We start from the raw sequence: 19993 nt of genomic DNA, 5'->3' as shown, positions 1-19993 counted from the left end.
AATTTTCTGATGTTGATTAGCACTTTTTTTCTTTAAATTTCCTGCAGCTACTCAAAATCTAAGTATCTAATTATAAGCCTTCCTCTCAATCACATTCATTGACCTCCAAGTATCAAAGAACTCTTCCTTGTACTCTAATTCCCTCCTTCTCCATAATGTATCTAATGTAGACGGGGCATTGTGTGGGGCAGATGGAAAAGAAGGGGGGGGGATGACAAAAAATGATCTCAGCCCTCCTACAGTTGGCAATCTATCTAGTGCCTCTCCATCCCCACACATGCACTCACCTTAACTAGGCCTGAGAAGAGCACCCTTCCTACCCATCATACATTCTTAGTAAATTGGAGTTTTGTAAGAGGTCAAGGAAGAAAAATATTCTGACTGAGATCACTGCAACTCATCAACTACAGGAAGACAGTGGTTAAATAAAAGGTGTGAATAACCAAGAAAAATGAGGCAGATTCACAAACCCAAGCAAGTCCTTCACAGGCATTTTGGGAGTAGGGGTGGGGAGTATCAGGGATTGAACTCTGAGGACTCAACCACTGAGCCACATCCCCAGCCCTTTTTTGTATTTTATTTAAAAGACAAGGTCTCACTGAGTTACTTGGTGCCTCGATAGTTGCTAAGGCTGGCTGTGAACTTGAGATCCTCCTGCCTCAGCTTCCTGAGCCATTAGGATTACAGGCATGCACCTGGTGTCACGTGCATTTTTGAAAATCTTTTAGGAAAAGTGTGAAATATTGAACTAAGCAAGGCCAAGACATACTTGCCCAGATTTTTCCCTTCACTTTCCCTTTAGTGATCAACATCAAAACAGGCCCCCTTTTCAAAAATCCTTTTGTGGATGGGTGAAGTCAAGCTCACCTGATCCAAGCCCCCTTAAGGTGGCCACCAGGGGATCTGCTAGGAGTCTCACAAGGAGGGTTTCCAAGATCAAGCCCCTAATTAGCTACACAAAGAGGAAACCATGAACAATTTGTGTACTTGGTGGTATTTACTTCTTTCTTTTAACACACTGCCTTTTGGGAAGAGAGTTGTCATAAGGGCAAATCGATCATTTCTGTAGGATTAAAATATGGGGGGGTGACAGTTTAGCTCAAAGGCTGCCTGCTATTTTAACCCATTGTTTGGGCTCATATGCAAGGCCAATGTTCTGTGCTATAAGAAAAGAGAGCAGAAACAATATTTTTAAAAAAGCTTCCCACCAACAAACTGTGATCTACTAGACAACAAATGTATTATGCTTGTGTATATATGTGTATGTACAGGTAGATATAGATACGTTAAAATAGAGTGATTGTTTTTCTGAGTTTATTTTGCCCAGTGTATTTTTCCCAAAGGGCTTTTCCTGGCCAGGGGAGGAGGGATATTCCTCAATGTTCACTGAGCAAGTAGAAATGATGTCCACTGAGATGAGTCCCCATTTTCAGGGCCTCCACACAAATTGCTGGGATAGGATGAGATTTTTTTCTGGGACAGCCATATTAACCAGCCCCAGAACAAGGCATTTTCAAGGAAATCAAACTGACTGTGCCCACTGACTGTGACCTACCTGAATCATGATGTTGGCCTGCGGTGGGTGGAACCTAGGCAAGGAGATGGACCTGACTAGTTCCTACCCTAGCTGATGGGTACTTCCCTAAAGGTTGTCCAGCTGAAACTTTCTTATTGGAAGCTCAACCACCACCATGATACCAACTCAGCCCTGGCCCCTTCAAGGGTCTGGGAACATTTACAGTGGAAACACCGGTGGTGGATTTCAGCCCAGTGTCTCAGCAAACAAACCTATGATTTGAGTTTGGCCCAGTACAAGCCACACACAAACTTTATTTTGTATCTAGGTCCAGATACCCTGGCTCTGAGAATCTGTCCCCATTGTGAACACAGCTCGCCCGCGGCTGAGGCTCGGCGCTGACCCGGCCATAACTGCCAAGGGCCGGACAATGGGCACATCTGTCCTTTCTCTGAGGGATGAAAGCACCTAAGCGGACACGGCTCTGCCTTTTGTTACGGATTTTTTTTTCTTTTCTTTTGTAAATGAAAGAAAGCCGCGGCATGTGGCGGCCGGGTGTACATCCCACACTGGGGGCTTCTCCACGCGTCCAGACCTAAGGACCAGGTTTGATTCCGTATTGGAACCTGACAGTGGAAAGGGCAAAATTACGTCCGAAGCTGAATTAATTTTCAACCGGAGGCTTCTTTAGGGACGCTGGGAAAGGGGCGTCCCTACGGGCCAAGCGGAGACCCGCGTGGCAGCGTTTACCCGGCCCATGTCAGTACTTTTCACAAGCAGCGGCCTCTGGGTGCTTTACCAGGGGAGCTACGGAGGCAACCCTCCCAACGGCCCGAGCCTCGGCGGCCCCCTCAGCACCGGAAGTTAACAGGGGAACCCACCAGGGCACTCCACCCTCCTCCTTCCCCCTCCCCTCCGAGTCACTGGTGAAGCGGGCGTGCAGCCTTAATTATGAGCTGCGCGGAAGAGGACACAGGCGGCTAGGGACAGCGAGGTATGGACTCTTGGCACTTAATGCTCCTTCCCCAAGGCACGGGTAAGGAAGGGTGGGCAGAGGAGTGTCTGGGAGGATGAAGGATGCCTGGTCAACAGCTGCCAACCTGACCGAGACCTTTAAGATATTTAGGGTTCCCTTCTCCCATAGGCGAACATTTATAAGGGTGCAGACAGCGCCAATTTACAGCATCTCTCCGGGAAATAGAGCTTAGTGGGCCTGGGTGAAAGGAGTGATGACACAATCCCCAGCTTCCCGGGCAACCTTCCCCGGGAAGCAGCAACTATAGAGGGAAGAGCAAAGCTCCCAGCATAGCGAGCCAACCGTGGTAGGAGCCTGGCAGAAGCGTCCTGGGGCTAGAAGGAAAGAGCTCACCAGTGCAAGGGAGGCGAGCGGGAAGCAAGTCTCCCGAGATTGCGGCGGCGGCCCCAGGACGCGCTCCGCCCCAGTTCATTGCACGTGCCCACCGCTTCCAGGCCATCCGGCGCCGCTGGAAAGGCGCAAGACCACCCCCTCCCCACCTTCATTTGTACGGGGACTTCAGGGGCTGGGATCGCGGGGACTCAGAGGGCGGGGCCGAGCCGTACGCATGCGCAGTACGACCGGTAGGCGTGAGGGCGGGCCGCTGCAGCCGCGGCGGCGACTGAACCGCGGCCACAGAGTCTGCAACAGTAACCGAGCCATGGCTCGAGCTGGCGAGCGGCGCGGGCAGGCAGCAGCCGTGGCAGGCGCGCCGGTCGCGTCAGGGGAGCCGGGGACCTCACAATTCTAAGAAAAGGGGCGAGAGGGGACCAGGGCTAGGCGGGCTGGTGGCATCGCGCTTTCCCAACAACGCGGATCCTTTTTGGAAATTAATATTTTTTAAAAGCGGAGGACGCAGAGGGGAAGGTGGGGTTAAGAGGAAAGGAGACATACACACACATACACACGCGTACATACACACACACACATACACACACACACACACACACACTCATACAGACCCACAGTGAGAGCAAGGAAGAAAGGCTACAGTCGCTGGCAGCCAATGTGAAGACCGGACTCCGTGCGCTCCTCGCAGCCTCTGCCCGGCCACATCGATGTTGTGTCCGCCGCCCGCTCGCCGGGATCACGATGAACGCGCAGCTGACCATGGAGGCGATCGGCGAGCTGCACGGGGTGAGCCATGAGCCGGTGCCCGCCCCTGCCGACCTACTGGGCGGCAGTCCCCACGCGCGCAGCTCTGTGGCACACCGTAGCAGCCACCTGCCTCCCGCGCACCCGCGCTCCATGGGCATGGCGTCCCTCCTGGACGGCGGCGGCGGAGGCAGCGATTACCACCATCACCACCGAGCCCCTGAGCACAGCCTGGCTGGTCCCCTGCACCCCACTATGACCATGGCCTGCGAGACTCCCCCAGGTATGAGCATGCCCACCACCTACACCACCTTAACCCCTCTTCAGCCGCTGCCGCCCATCTCCACCGTATCGGACAAATTCCCCCACCATCACCACCACCACCATCATCACCACCACCCGCACCACCACCAGCGTCTGGCGGGCAACGTGAGCGGTAGCTTCACACTCATGCGGGACGAGCGCGGGCTGGCCTCCATGAATAACCTCTATACCCCCTACCACAAGGACGTGGCTGGAATGGGCCAGAGCCTCTCGCCCCTCTCCGGCTCGGGTCTGGGCAGCATCCACAACTCCCAGCAAGGGCTTCCCCACTATGCCCACCCCGGCGCTGCCATGCCCACCGACAAGATGCTCACCCCCAACGGCTTCGAAGCCCACCACCCGGCCATGCTCGGCCGCCATGGGGAGCAGCATCTCACGCCCACCTCGGCTGGCATGGTGCCCATTAATGGCCTTCCTCCGCACCACCCCCATGCCCACCTGAACGCCCAGGGCCACGGACAGCTCCTGGGAACGGCCCGAGAGCCCAACCCTTCGGTGACCGGCGCGCAGGTCAGCAATGGAAGTAATTCAGGGCAGATGGAAGAGATCAATACCAAAGAGGTGGCGCAGCGTATCACCACCGAGCTCAAACGCTACAGCATCCCACAGGCCATCTTCGCGCAGAGGGTGCTCTGCCGCTCCCAGGGGACCCTCTCGGACCTGCTGCGCAACCCCAAACCCTGGAGCAAACTCAAGTCCGGCCGAGAGACCTTCCGGAGGATGTGGAAATGGCTTCAGGAACCGGAGTTCCAGCGAATGTCCGCGCTCCGCTTAGCAGGTGAGCGGGTCAAAGAGCTTGGCGCGTAAGCGAGATAAGGGACTCGGAAACTCAAGGGCCTGAAGGTGGGAGGGAAAGAGTAGGCAGAGCTTTCATCCTTCCCTCTCCTTAGAAGGGGTCCCTGGGCCTGGAAGAGCCAACACACGGCTTCGGAAGCAGATTGCCTCCTTCAGGGTTTAGTGCAATGGGCTGTGGAAGGCCCTGGGAGCTAAGCTGCAGCGGCCTCGGTGACTCTAGGGGCGCATTTGTGCTGTGGACCGCGCTGGAGGGTCGCACAGCCGGAGGAATCTTCGAACCTGTTAGGACACAGTCTGTGCATAGCTTCTCAGCTGAGCACTCCGGGTTTGATAAGTGGGGTTGGGGGCACGCGTGTCTGGAACTGCGCTTAGGTGCTCCCTTTCAGTACCCTCAAATACATACTTGGCGCTGGGCTGGAGCTTGTCAGAGCTGCCAGTAAAGGTTTGGCTGAACTCGCTGCGGCGACCCCCTCCTGGGCTCATTTGGCACCAGTAAGGCTCCGGAGAACCGCACTTTTAAGAGTGCGGGCAAACCGTTCCAAAGTTATGGAGCGGAGTGTGTGCAGAGGGGACGCGTTGGAAAAGTTGGTACATACTGAGTGTGGAACCGACCTTGGAAAGGAGAGGGAGGAAGGCAGACAGTACCGAGATCCAGGTGAGAACGGCAGAGCAATAAGGGAGCTCGCAGCGAAGGCCAGGGGCCACCTTCGCTTGCATTTTTTACAAAAAGACTTGGCATTTTGTTTTATTCCTCTTCATGACTTTCAGTCTGAATCCCAGCGCAGGAGGATGGGAGTATGTAAATGACCCCCAAGTCTGCAGGCAAAGGTCTTCTGGGCCCAAATCCCAAGCCGGCTGTTTCGTAGTTAAGCGGTAAGGTTCGGTGGCAGCTGCGTGGACAGCGCGCCTGGCTCCCCTAGACTGCAGATAGGCGGAGGAGACAGCTGAACCCAGCCGGAACCGCACCGGGGATTTCGGGCGGATTCGGCGACCTCTGAAGACCGAGGACACGAGGGGAGATAGAGCCAAGGGCACCCGAGGGCAGACTGGGTTTAATGAGACCTGGGCGGAGGTTGCCAAGTTGATTGACTCCTGAGTCCATGCCCCCCCACCCCCGCCCCGCGCGCGCAACTCAGCTTGGCGCCGGGGCCTGAGCCTTGGCGAAGAGAAAGGTAAAAGCCCGAATGAGGGTTTGTTAATTAACTGATCGTTCTCCATTAATTCGTCCCTGGAGAACGAGAGACAGTCAATCCGCTCTGAGCCGGGGGCACTGAGCCGTTTCACAGTCTAAAATCAAAGCGTAAAGCCGAAACCCCCTCCCCCCCATCTCGTGCCTGCCAATAAGAAGCTAGAGGGAGGCAGGTGCGAGTCAACTTGAGATTCGAGCCTTGAAGCGACCCAAAGCGTTCCTTGGGTCCGGGCGTTTGAGGTCTTCGGTCCGGTCCGGAGCACCAAGCGGACTGAGCCTCTGTCCTGTGAGGTTTTCAAGCCTAGTTTGGCCTTCGCCAAGCGACGTTCTCTGGCATATTCCTGCTGCCTGCATCTGGAAACCAGGCGAGGCAGCGGGTAAGGAGACCAAAGGGAGAGGCTGACGGAGTATCTCAGCGAATCCTGGGCTCCGGTGTTTCCATTCTCTAGCACTGGGACCACCATCATCTTGCCCCGTGGGTTGTCCAAAACCCTACGAACAGCTGAGGTTCGTAAGAGGGTGGACGAAGGGGTCACTCCCTGCCCTGACTGCTCAACCTGACTGGGCATCCAAGGTAGTGTATCTTTACAGGCCCACCGCAAGGGCTGGAGTTCGGGACCTTTTACCCGACCAATGCTCGCCTAGAAGCGACCCAAACTCAGCGAGTGGAACAGAGAAAAATGGAAAACAGGTGAAACGAAGGGTACTCCCTCAGGGAAAGTCCAGTGCCCCACCCCACCCCCAGTCAAAACTCTTACTCCAGACGTCATCGACCCGCCTTTCCCCACTTCTTCTGGTCTTCCCCTGGAAGGACAGACTGATAGGTTGCGTCTAGCAACAGCCCGTGCCTTAGAAACCGATCTAGCGCTCTGTTCTAGGTGTGTGCCCTCTGACCTCCAGGCATGGAGAGCTGAGGTGGTGGGTAGAGAAAAGAGCCCCGACCCGCACAACAGAGGCAAGGCCCGGAGGTGCTAGGCAGGTATTCATTGAAGAGGCGCCTGCCTGGGCACCTAGCAGCCTGTGTCGGGCCAGAAGTTCTTTGCCCCAGGCAGGTGGCCTTTTCCTAGAAAAAGTGCAAAATAGGAGACTCTGGCTGGACACACTTTTTTCAACAAACCCAAGGGGGACTTGGTGTCCTGATGGAACGTTGAGTCTTCTACTTTTGATTCCACACCCACCCCACCCCCCACCCGCGCCCCGACTTAAAAGGGTGGGGCGGAGGGCTGGAACTGAGCATGCAGTGCTGACCAGGAGGGCCCCATGCAAGGAACCCCTCAAGCCACAAAAGCATGACCTATTTTGAAACCACTGAGTAACAGCGATTGGAGTCCTTAACAATTTCTTACCAAAAAAAAAAAGAAAGAAAGAAAAGAAAAAAAAAAAAACGTGAAGTCGTTTATTGAACCCTCCAAATGATGTCTAGGCTAGGAGTGCAGGATCCTGAAAACCAACTTGGCCTTGGCTTCAGGATCTTGGTGCTTGTCCTCCTCCACCAGCTTCCCAATGCAGAAGTGCCCCCTTGTAACTTTGCTTGCTATTGCCTTCAAAGACATGGCCAGCAATCTCCTCCCTATCCTCATGGGAATCAGAATCACACTGAGATGTGTTCCTTCCCTCCTCAGCAGGAGGGTGGCTTCTCCGTGTACCTCTCTGTCTCCCACATTCCACACAGCTTGTTGCCAATGGTCAAAACCTTCTGCATGTGGCAGCATGTTTGGAGAGGTACCTTTGGTCTGGAATTTTCAACTCTGGTGGAAAATGGGCGACAGAAGGAAATTCTCACCAAATTAACTACCTTTTTAAAAAAATCAATATATGTTCTCTCAATGTTATACTTGCTACTGCCCCATTACAACACAGCGCCACTGGGCTCGCGGCTGCTTCTGATCCTGAGTGGGATGGGGGAACTGGGCTAGGGGTGTGCTCCGCCTCTGACGTGGGCGCCTGTCAAGTCGCAGGAGATTAGTTTCCAATTAAAGATTTCAGAAGGCTTTGGCTGCACCGCAGGAGCTACCAGCGCTGGAAGAGACAGCAGCAGATACCCACCAACAGGCAAGGCACAGTAAACCTAGGAGGCTGTCCCTCACAGGCCCATGGTTTCGGAGTGGGTAGCTGCTGGGCCACTCTAACACTGCAGGACTGGCAGGCGAGGAAGCCTCCAAACAATACAGGGGAAATGGTCAGGCCTTCAGCACCCAGGACTTCGCCCCCTTACTGGTCATGTATTTGACCTAGAAAGTCCTGGAGGACCTGAGCCAGGGGGACTGGGTTCCACGTAGAGGCGGCGATGAGAAAGTCTCGCCGGATCCAACCTGGACTGTGTTTGCTGTTAGTGGCCTTGCGGCCTGGTTGATTGATAACTGGCCCCGCACAAGTCCATTTGCTTTTTGTTAATATTTACCTCGGCCAGTGACATTTCAACTGTCCCGTTGCCTCCCTGGGCCACGAGAGCCAGGCAGGAATGCAATGTTGGGCACTTCCTCAATCCCTGGGCCAGGAGAAAAGACAGGACCGGATGTGAGTTCAAGGGAGCTGTAAGGGCATGGGCTCAAGAATGGGAGAAGGCGCCAAGGGACGGGTTTCCTTGTGCTCAGCCTCTCGGAGCAGCTGCTCCTAGCCTGCTGCGTGTGAACAAAGAGCCCAAGGGGCGCAACCGACCGTGTCCAGCTCGAAGCCTGGGGGAAGAGGTCTGGAATGACCTCCTTCCAGCATGGTCAGGGGATGGCCTGTTGTCAGAAGAAGACTGAGAGTCCCAGAGCCTGCCCAGGACGAATGTTGGCAATGAATTATGGATTCCATGGGGAATCTCTCTCTCTCTCTCTCTCTCTCTCTCTCTCTCTCTCTCACACACACACACACACACACACACATGCACACACACATCACTGAATTACAAAATCCAAAAGTCTTGGAGACAGTCACTAAAAGGCTCTGCAGCCTTTCTCAGCCTGTGTCTGCCCCCTTGAGGGTATGTGAACTGTAAGGGGTCCCTATAGTTCCCCAGAGGAAATACATGCCCCAGTGAAGGGGGGGGAGGGGAGGTGCCCATAGGGTTAAGAAGAGTATTCAGGCGGTGAAGAGTGAAGCCTGTTAGTCTGACTGTAGTGATCTAACCCTGCTTCTGAGGCTTGAGGAAACCTGGTGGCTATTGTTTGGGGACCTTGGTGTCAGTGCAGGGAGGATGCCCACAGAGACAAACCCCACAGCCTGATCAGAGGTTGTCTGACTCTGGCAGTAGGTACAGCCCCGAGCTACTTGGAAGCCTCCAGAGAGCCATCCAGATCTTAGATCGAAGGTCCAGGGTGATCGCTTGAGACTCAGCCCGGACATCTTCACTTGCAACTGATACTTGGGACCAACAGTACCAACAGTAACACGGTTATGTTGTAGCAGCAAAGTGACCCAGAGCCCGAGATATGTCTTTATTTTCAAGCTTTAGCGGGTGCTGAACTGCTGTGCTCCCGGATTCCCTTCGTTTGGACTCACCTTCTCCGGGTTGCCAGACTGACTGAGCTGCGGAAGCTGCGCGCGCCCCCTGCGGGCCACCGGGGCTAGCCGCCCAGCAAGCGTCCGTTGTTTAGCCTGCTGAGAGGAAAGGGATGCTTGCTGAGTCTTTGTTTTTAGAACATCTCTGTCCTAGGGATTTTCAAACCGATAACTATTTCGATATGAACAGGGTGTGGAGGAGGAGGAAGGGGATATCAAATTAACCTCAACAATGCCTAGGGCTGCCCCATCGATGGAGACAAAATTTTCATCTTCCCAAAGTACACCCCAACTCTTCCCCAAACAGACGCATGTTTGGATTTTTTATCCAAATGATGCTTTTGCTGACATGTTTTTATTCGAGAAGATCAGAGACAGTGTAAGAAAAGGTAATGCTGGCGGTCTGAAGTTGGAGGTTGGGGCCAAGGGATATAGTTTGAGCGGATTAGTGGTTCCTTTGTTTTGTTGTTTCCTCTTCCAGCAAACCAACCCGAGTCAGTAGGCAGCTAGCTCTGAGACCTTGAGCTTTGGAAGTCTTTGTTTTCTCTCCTGTGGGGTGGGTGAAAGGGCATTCGGAGTCAGACAGGTCTGGAACCCTGGAGCGGCTTCTCGGCGTCAGGACCCTGGACAGGGCCCCACCATCACGTCGCCTAGTCTGCGCCCCTGAAAGGCGGCTGGGATGCCTGCCTTTAAAAAGTTGTGGTGAGAAAACGAAAATTAACAGTTAATATTCCGAAGTTTATGAGAGCACGAGGACCTGCCAGGAGTATATACAGTGGCCGTCAAGTAATCGAAAAGATCAAACCTCTCGGCGTCGATCCGGTGGTTGATCTTTTCGTCCCCCACCGCAGCTTTGTGTATGCGTCTGAGTGCACGTGCACACCTGCTTATAAAATCGGAATTCGTGTCCCTGTGGGTGTGACAGGGGTTGGATCATTAAGCTAAAACGTTCAATTCAGTCCCTTTGATCCGCGCTGGGGAAAATCTATAGTCATCTCTAATCTACGAGGTCTTTAAGGAGGTTGTTACACGAGCTGTTTGATGTCATCATTTCCACCTTCCTGGCAAATTCAGCTAATCAAACAGATGCTGCTCCCCAAAGTTCTCAGAAGAAATAGTTCTTACAGAGCACATCAGTAAAATTTATTCCCGATCTTCTTGTAAAGAAAAAAAAATCCTCAAGTCTAAGGAATGCAGTGGGGAAATTAAAAAGGAGGCTCCGGGTGTCCTTCTCCTCGCCCTCTGTAGTTAGAGGCCTTGTCCTTGAAGTGGCAGTACTGAGTGTTCTTTGTGAACTCCACAGATTGGAATATTCAAACACACACTAAATACTGCACCTCAACCACAGAATATTCATGGGTGGAGTGAAAAGTAACTAGTTTCATTTGGGTCCCCACTAAAGCAGGTAAAATTGAATGGCCCCCAACCTCAGATAGCAACAGAAGGAGGCTTTTAGAGAAGTCATGGTGTCAGAGAATCCATTTCTCATCACGCTAGAAAAAGACATTGAACAAATATTCACTAAATATAATTTTTCATTATGTCTATTTAAATAAGATAAGCACCTTTATGAGAAGAAAGTCACATTTCCACTTGAAAAATGTCAGTGTTATGGTGCATTAAAAAGAAAAAAACTTATTTCTAATTGAATGAATTTAGCATATAATCATAAATTCCTCTCTTATCAGTAAGCTTTTTAATTTTTTTAGTTGTAAATGGATTTTTACTTACTTATATGCATTGCTAAGAATCATGTGCCTCACACATGCTAGGCAAGTGCTCTACTGCTGAGCCACGACCCAGCCCTCTTATCAGTAAGTTTTTATAGGTTTTTATTTTAATACAATTGTGTTAATACTAATGAAGCTTAATTTTTTTGAGATGATAGAATTGGATTAGTTGACTAGGCCAATCATAAAACAATCTATTTTGACACAAACATATAAATTATTTTTCCTGGGGTCTTGCAATAGAATCATCTACATATATCCCTTCCAAAATATGTTATATTATCATAAAATTGGAACAGTTTAGCTTTAGAAATACCCCTCTCCTTTAGGCAAGGTGATTTAGTAAGATTAAAGCTGAACATAACCAGACACTAAAGTATAACGCATCAGATTTGTCTCAGTAATAAATAATAAAGGAAACTTAAGTTTGTTGTGCACATATTTATTGTACACTACAGTAAGCACATATATATTCTCATTTAACACTCATCATCTATGCTATTGGCTACTAAGTCTTGCAATACATTGGAATCACTTAGAGATAAAACGAACAAACCCTAATATCTGGTTGTAATAACAGATATTCTGATATATTTTGTATGGAACATGACCTGGGCATTGGGTTTTTGTTTTTATTTATTTGTTTGTTTATTCAAGACAGGATCTTGCTAAGTTGCCCAGGCTGGACTTGAATTTGAGATCCTCTAGCCTCAGTCTCCCAAGTAGCTGGCATTATATATATGCCAGTACTCCCTGCATAATGAGGCATTGGGATATTGGCATTTTTAAGAGCTTTCAGGTGATTTTAATGTGCAGAGAAGTTTTGGAACCAGTAGTCTAGGTGGTTACCATGATTTTCCCTGAGGCTTTCTTTATGGATGTTAAATAATTTACCTGTACTAACACAACTGGAAAACACTGATGCCTAAACTCAGCATTCCCAATTCAAAACCCATAACTCTTTTATCCTCTACCTCATGCTTCTGTTGCGGGTTCAGGTCCACCAGGTCAGTGGACCTAGAGTGTGGAAATGTCTGATCCATGGCCATAAACACCCAATGGGAAGTCTGTGCATAATAAAATTCTTGAAATTAGAGAGAATATATTTTCCCTCTGGGACTCTCAAAGAGTGTTACTTATGGAAACTTCTTTCATTTTTACTCAAGACTTTTAAAAGATTTTTTATTGCTCTCCTTTGAAGAAGCAGCCAGAGGGAATGCAAGGCAGTAACGGAGCTATGCATGGAACCCAAGTCTCTATCCATTTGTTCACTTAAACAATTATTGATGGGCAAGACCCATCTCATTAGATGTGCTCTGTGGGTAGGGCTGGCCCCTTGAGACCCATGCCTGGAGGAGGCCCCAAGGGCCCAGATCCTTCCATATTTTCAAGCATCGGCATTCTAATCTGCACTTGGGCAGCATTACATTTCTTGGCTCCACATCAGTGCCTGCCTTTCAGTTCCAAAGCTTGACTGTTACTCATATTTTAGGACTCTGGATACATACAAAATAATCAATTGACTAAAACTCTGATTATATGTTGGCAATTGTCCAGAGGGCAACTTACAGTTTCCTTCAAACCCTGCATGCTTCCAGTCACCCATGTGTTTCTCATCTTTCTTTGCATATGCCATAGGGTACTCAGAATCGACAGTTTCTGAAATCACTCCTTTCGTTTTCACATCTGGTGATGATCTCATAGTCCCAAAGAGAGGTTATCAGAAGAACACAATAAACTATGTGCTTTTCGCTTTCCTTCCTGTTGTCTTCTAAAACAGATCAATGGGGAAATTAAATAAACAAACGAGAGAAGTGCGCCACCTAGTGACCTCTGTGCTCACTGCCGCTTCCTCGACTGGAGTGCGTGAGAGGAGTGGCTAACGTGATTCAAGTATTGATGGAGTCACAAAAATCGTTCATTAAGGCAATTTAATCTTTGCTATTAAATGTCCTTCCAATTCATTTGGGGTAATTAAGATGCAGTTAAAGTGATTAAATTCTAATTACTTATGCTAGACAAAGACATATTTGTCACACTAATGCGGTTAGGGTAACTAAGGACTCAGAAAGAAAGTTAACATTTACTTCAAATGATGCAACTGAAAAAATCAGTTCCTCTTTTCATCATTAATCCAGTGAGCTGGGTGATTATGTAATGGCACTACAAGCTCATTAAATACGGGAAGTGCTGATTAAAATGACTGCTAGGAGGAAAACTTGAACCAGAAGTATCTCGATACCATTTGGTCAGCATTCCTGAGGCAAAATTACTTGAGGTTCTTTCCCTCCAAGCCCTCCACCCTGAAGTAATAAAACCCTTCTGACATTAAAAGGAGGATGCCTCACAGAAAGCTCTTGTTATCAACCTGCCAATGTTGTTAAATGAAAAAAAAAATATTTTTAAGTGGTAAATATTTGGGTGGCAAGGAGCATGGCAAATGGGTAGGAGTGGAGAAGAGAATTCCTAAAGTAAACAGAATGGACATTTCCACTACAGGCTTTAGAAGCCACTTTCCTTTACCCAAGCACCTTTCCTATTATTAAACTGTCCTTCTTTGCCTCTCAATTCCATTTTTACTGCCTTTGATGGATGGGGACAGACTCCTATTGCACACAATTATGCTACATTTGATTATTATACATGCTCTGAAGAGTGCTAAGTACCTCTGTAGCAAATTGCTCTCTGTTCAATGTTTTTCTACCTTCTTGTGGAAAGAGGCCTTGAATTATAAACCATCAACTCTTTGATGTTGTTTTGCCATAAGCTCCATGGTTCCCAGCCTCTTAGGATAGCTTAATTATGGGTGATCATAAAGTAATGAATGAATTTGAAGTTTGCCTTTCTCACAAAAATGGCTTCTTAAAGAGGTGTCTAATGTTTTCCTTGGGGCAGGGGGATAATCCTGGGCAAGAATGATTAAGAATACTTTTCCTTAAGAGACCTGAGTCTTGTAGTAGTTTAATTTGTATATTGAAACCGTAATTGTGCACTATTTATCTCATTGAATATTACATCATAAGCCAAAAAAGCTAGTTATCAAATTCATCAGTTACTTAATCAAACAACTACCTTTGAAAACAAATCAGTTATCTGAATATTTAGCGTCATTGTTAATTTTTTGGATCATGTTATACCATCTTAAATTACTGGGTGAAAAACAACAACTCTGGATTAGGAATCAAGTGCCCTGGAGAAAGGTTCTTGCAGTAATTAACTCTTAGACCTTGTCAAGTAACTTAACCTTTCTGGGCTTTAGTCTCCTTAAAAGTAAAATGAAGTATTTGGCCTTAGGGTTCCTGCCAGGTCCCACATTCTCTGATGGATTGCCTTCTTTGCTGTGTCCACAGCAAAATCCAGTAGGCATCCTAGTCTCTTATCTCAATTTAGTGCTCTGTCCCCAATATTAAGATCCAGCAAGGTGTGAGACTCAGGGCCCAACCTTATGGATGGAGTCCCAGGCCAGGCTTTCCAGCCAGGTGGTCCGAGGAAATAGCCCATCCAGTCAGGAGTGCTGCCTTCAAAAGATTGCCAGTTTGGGATTCCATTGCCCATGTCCTGGTAAAACAAGCTGTTAGTGAGGACATGGATCATCAGAAACTCAAATAATAATAATAATAATAATAATGATGATGATAATTTGGCATCCGCTTGGACCTGCACATATGTAGCAGTTCTATTCTTTTGTATACGTTTTGGATAAACTCACGAGTATGCCTAGAGACCTAAAAAGACTGTTCATAAAAGCGTTGTTCTTAAGACCAAAAACCTGGAAACAGCTTAAATGTCCACTAACAAGGAAAGCATAAATACATAATGATGGACTCATGTAGTGCAATAATATGCTGTTATAAAAATAAATGAGCCAGAGCTGTATATAACAATGTATATGAGTCTTCAGAACAATGTTGATTAAAAAAAAAAAAAAAAAGGTAAGCTATAGAAAACCATACCAGAACAATACCAGTTTTACAAGATCAAAAGCAAACAAGGCAAAACCACTTACTGTTTAGAGATGCACACATATGTGATTAAAAAAAACTATTTTAATAAAAACAAAATGGTAGAGTACTTGCCTCAAATACACAAGGCCCTGGGTTCAATACTCAGCACCACCAAAAAAAAAAAAAAAAAAAATGGGAGCACTTGCCTAGCACATGTGAGGCTTTAGTGCTGAGTCCATCCTCAGCATCACTTAAAAATAATAAATAATATAAAGCTATAAAAAATGGGTCTGGGAATATGGCTCAGTGGGAGAGCACTTGTGCAGACTTACACAAGGCTCTGGGTTCCATCCCCAGCACCTAATAATAATAATAATAATAATAAAAAACACAAATTCAGGAGAATGCTTGCCTCTGGTGAGGGGATGCAAGGAGGTAAAAGAAGAGGACATGCTTGTGGCTTCACAAGGCAGCTGACGTTCTAGTTCTGTTGGGTGGTGTATTCATAGGTGTGCATTTTGTTACTGCTTCATAACTTACAAACATGATACATAGTGTTTAGTAAGGAATAAATATTACTCAATTTGAACATTGAGAAGGAAGAGATTGTTTTTGTCTGGCCCCCCCAACCCAAACAGTTTACAGCAAACAGACACCAAGACATCTTGGGTTGTCATTTGAGCGAGTCTTAGCCCTATACCAAATATTAGCTCTCCTAAGGATTTTATTTATTTATTTATTTATTTATTTATTTATTGTTAGTTAGTTAGTTAGTTATTGATGGACACAGTACCTTTATTTTATTTATTTATTTTTATGTGGTGCTGAAGATCAAACTCATGCTTCACACATGCCAGGCAGGCACTTTAACACTGAGTCACAACCTCAACTCTCTCCTAAGGAATTTTATGCAGCCAATTGGGGACAGAGTTTAAGAAGTGAAAGAAGAAATTCATTAGATAAAAGAAAAAAAGAGTTAATTTCTTCATTCATTTGAGCACTTGTTCTAGCAGGTTCTGTGGTCTGGACTGGGGATGGAATGTACAACACACTTGTCTAGTGGGAAGAGACAGATGTCAGTTCACATCATGTGTGAGTGTTGGGGGATGGTTCCAGGGAAGAGAGGGCTGGGTATGATGAAGGGACAATTTTGAAGACCTAGAGGATGAGTCAGACTTGGGTCAGAAATGGAGGAAGAGGTTTCCAGGCAGATTTCTTGTATATGAATTACTGTATAACTGAAAGTTTGTTGCTTCCCCAGCACAGCTGAGTGACACAGTATAGTCCCATCAATAACAAAAGCCTTCTCCAAGGCTGTAGTTTTCAGTGGTGGGAGCCATGGACCAAGGGTTTCATATTACTCTAGGGCAAAATTCAGATTGATGGGAAAGATGAAGGAGAATATGTGTTGTTTAAAAAGCTTCCCAGGTAAATCTAACGTAACTCCAAATTAAGTATTAGAATATCAATACAATAATTTAAAAGCAAATGCTTTTTAATTATTTTACCCTCATTTCTAGAATACCCTATATCTCCATAGCTCACTGTTTAAGTGGTGGGTATATAAAATCTTTGACTTTTTTGATCTCTGTGTATGTGTGTGTGCATATGTTACTAGGGATTTAACCCAGGGGCACTCTGCCACTGAGCGACACTTCCTGTCTTTTATTAAATTTCACTTTGAGACAGAGTCTCACTAAGTTGCAGAATCTGGTTCAAACTTGAGATCCTCCTCTCTCCTTTTCCCCAAGTCTCAAGGATTACCACTGTGCCCAGCCTTTTGATCTTTTTGAAATAAAAAATTCACTAAAAATTTCAAGATCCCTGTAGAAATAATTGATCCCCATGCTCCTCCATCTAAAGTTATTACTGTTCTGTATCCTTACTGCTCAAAAGTGTGGCTCCCTGGCCAGCAGCAGCATCATCACCTGGGAACTTATCAGAAATGCAGACTAGGTTCCATGCCAGACCTCCTGAGTCTGAATTTGTATTTTAACAAGAGCCCCAGAAGATTTCTTTGTATGTAAAGTCTAAGAAGCACCATCAAAGGCCATGTTACATCATTCAGAGGGTCCCTGTTTCTTCATTTGCCCAAATATTTCTCATGTGCTAGGTCCTGGGGCACAAAAGAGGAATGATGTGTCACATCCTGGAAAGAAAGCATGTGGGGAAATACTGACCATATCTCTGGTGAGGGCCATGATCTAGGTAGGAATACAGTGCTGTGCCAAAAGAAAATGAAATGGAAAGAAAACTTAAAAAGGATGACAAAGGACCTTGTATGTCTGTGCAGTCAAGGGCCTTTGGCCTATGACAGCAGGACCTAAAGGAAACTGTGACCTGTCATGCAGGAAATGGTCAGATTTGTGCTTTTGAAAGTCTGCCAGTGTGCTAGGAGGAGAAGTATCAGGGAACTAGTAGTAGCTAGGAAGGATGGCAATAGATTAGGAAGGTCTGATCATATGTCACTGTCAACCAAGTTTTGAAAGCTATTTCTAAATTAAAATCAAGCAGATCTTGTGAAGAGTGAAAAAGGAGGAACAACTGATTCCTGTGGCCCTGGCTTGGGAAGTTGGGTGCTTGGATATACCTTTAACCACAGACTGGCTATGTTGATGTAACTACAAAGATAGACGCTTTAGGAAGAGACTGCCTTCTCAAACTTGCTTATTAAGATAGATGGGCTCTTCGGGCTCTGTATAGACTTGAGATACCAAATCAGATTGTCTGTGTTTCACCCAAACTTGTCACTGGATGAGAGGAGGTGAAGATTCTGGGTTCACTCCCTCAGATCCAGTTTTGAGATGGTTCTTCTCCTCTCAGCCAACTGCTGTCCTTGGGCATACAGGAGTCTTAAAGAACCAAGGTAAAAAGTTAATCTGAATCCATTCCTGCTGCTAGAGAAACAAAGTAATCCCCAGTAAATAGTAGATCAGGAGCCTTCTGTCTGTAACTGAGGACAATAGGAGAGGAGATATGAACACAGATCTGTTGGTGGGCAGACAAGTGTTGGCAAGTCTTGGTTTTCACAAACCCATCTTTGATAAGCATTCTAAAGACAAGATATTTTCATCAAAAGGCCTTTCTCTAGTCTAATTATTTTTTATGGTTGTCCCATAAGCCCAAAATTTTAAAAAGATATTTATATTTAAATATATGCTATATGCACATCTTTTTTTTAGAAAGTTAAAGAGCACAGCTGGGTGCAATTAGCACACTCCTGTAATCTCAGTGACTCGAGAGGATCATAGTTTTTGAGGCCAGCCTGAGAGAGAGGGAGAAACCCTCAAAATAAAATGCAAAAAAGGCTAGGGATGTTGCTCAGTGGTAAAGCATCCCTGGGTTCAATTCCTAATATCAAAACTAAAACCAAAGCAAACAAACAAAAAAAAGTTAAACACCATAAATAGATATACAGAGAAAACTATATTTTCTCCTAATGTATTCCGTAGTTACCTAGTCCTCCTCCCCTAAAGGAAATCCATGATCAGTTTCTTTTGAATTCTTGGAAGACAGTCTATGGCTTTTCAAGTGAGTAAGCATGTGTATATATTTGTAACCCTCTTTTAAAACAATTAAGGGCCTCTTCCATCTCCCACATTATAACTTTCTAAGGAAAATAGTGAACGGTTCTTGCTTCCATTAATTCTTCTTTCTTAATTTTTTTTTTTATTTTTTAGTTGTATATGGACATAATACCTTTATTTTTTATTTTTATGTGGTTCCGGGGATCGAACCCAGAGCCCCATGCATGCTAGGCAAGCGCCGTACCACTGAGCCACAACCCCAGCCCCCCTTTAATTCTTTTGACTGAACATTTCCTCCCTAGAAATGTGTTTACAAACTCAGCAAGGTACTACAGTCTGAATAACTGGCATAGGGTAACACTGTCTAGGTGGGTTGAAAAATGGAAGCCAACAGGGTGGTGCATGCCTGTAACCCCAGCTACTTGGGAGGTCAAGGCCAATGTAGTGAGGCCCTAAGCAACTTAGACCCTGTCTCTTAAATAAAAAAATCAAAAGGGCCAGGAATGTACCACCTTGGTAAAGCACCCCTGGTACCAATCCTGGGTAACAAAAACAACAAAAAATTTGACCAATTGTTAACATTTTACTCTATTTGCTTTATGATTTTCTTTCTTTCTCATACACAGATTTTTTTTTCCTCAACCGTATGAGGGTAAGTTACATATATCATGGCCCCTTGCCCCTAAATATTCAGGAGTGTTTTTCCTAAGAATAGGGACATTCACTTACGTAGTCACTGTTGACCCAATAATATCCTTTGAGCATTGTTCTCCTAAAGTGCAGGATCCAGTCTCAGCTTTAGTGATCATATTTGTTGTGCTTCTTTTATTATGAAACATTCCTACAATCGTCCTTTGTCACAATATTGACATGTTTGAAGAATACAACCTCTTGTGTTTTTTTAATTCATATATGACAGCAGAATGCATTACAATTCTTATTATACATATAGAGCACAATTTTTTTATATCTCTGGTTGTATACAAAGTATACTCACACCAATTTGTGTCTTCATACATGTACCTTGGATAATAATAATCATCACATTCCACCATCATTTATAACCCAATGCTCCCTCCCTTCCACTCCAACCCCTCTGCCCTATCTAGAGTTCATCTTTTCCTCCCATGCTCCCTCTCCTTATCCCATTATGAATCAGCCTCCTTATATCAAAGAAAACACTCAGCATTTGTTTTTCGTGGGTGGATTGACTAACTTCATTTAGCATTATCTTCTCTAACTCCATCTATTTACCTGCAAATGCCATGATTTTATTCTCTTTTATTGCTGAGGAATATCTTGTTGTGTATATATGCCACATTTTTTTATCCATTCATCCACTGAAGGGCATCTAGGTTGGTTCCACAGTTTA

General features: G+C 46.5%; 1 protein-coding gene across 1 annotated transcript in view; it reads left to right on the top strand.

Annotated features, from left to right (window-relative positions):
- The first annotated feature begins 3623 nt into the window (after positions 1-3623).
- Positions 3624-19993, top strand: part of Onecut1 (one cut homeobox 1) — a 32238-nt gene continuing 15868 nt past the window's right edge. Inside the window, exon 1 of the mRNA XM_076848582.2 lies at positions 3624-4728. Coding sequence (XP_076704697.1) covers positions 3624-4728 — 1105 coding nt within the window. The remainder of the gene's footprint in view (positions 4729-19993) is intronic.

The sequence above is a fragment of the Callospermophilus lateralis genome, chromosome 3 (assembly GCF_048772815.1).
Source record: "Callospermophilus lateralis isolate mCalLat2 chromosome 3, mCalLat2.hap1, whole genome shotgun sequence".
NCBI lineage: Eukaryota > Metazoa > Chordata > Mammalia > Rodentia > Sciuridae > Callospermophilus > Callospermophilus lateralis.
Note: the sequence above shows the minus strand (reverse complement) of the source record. Positions and strands in the feature narration are given on the sequence as shown.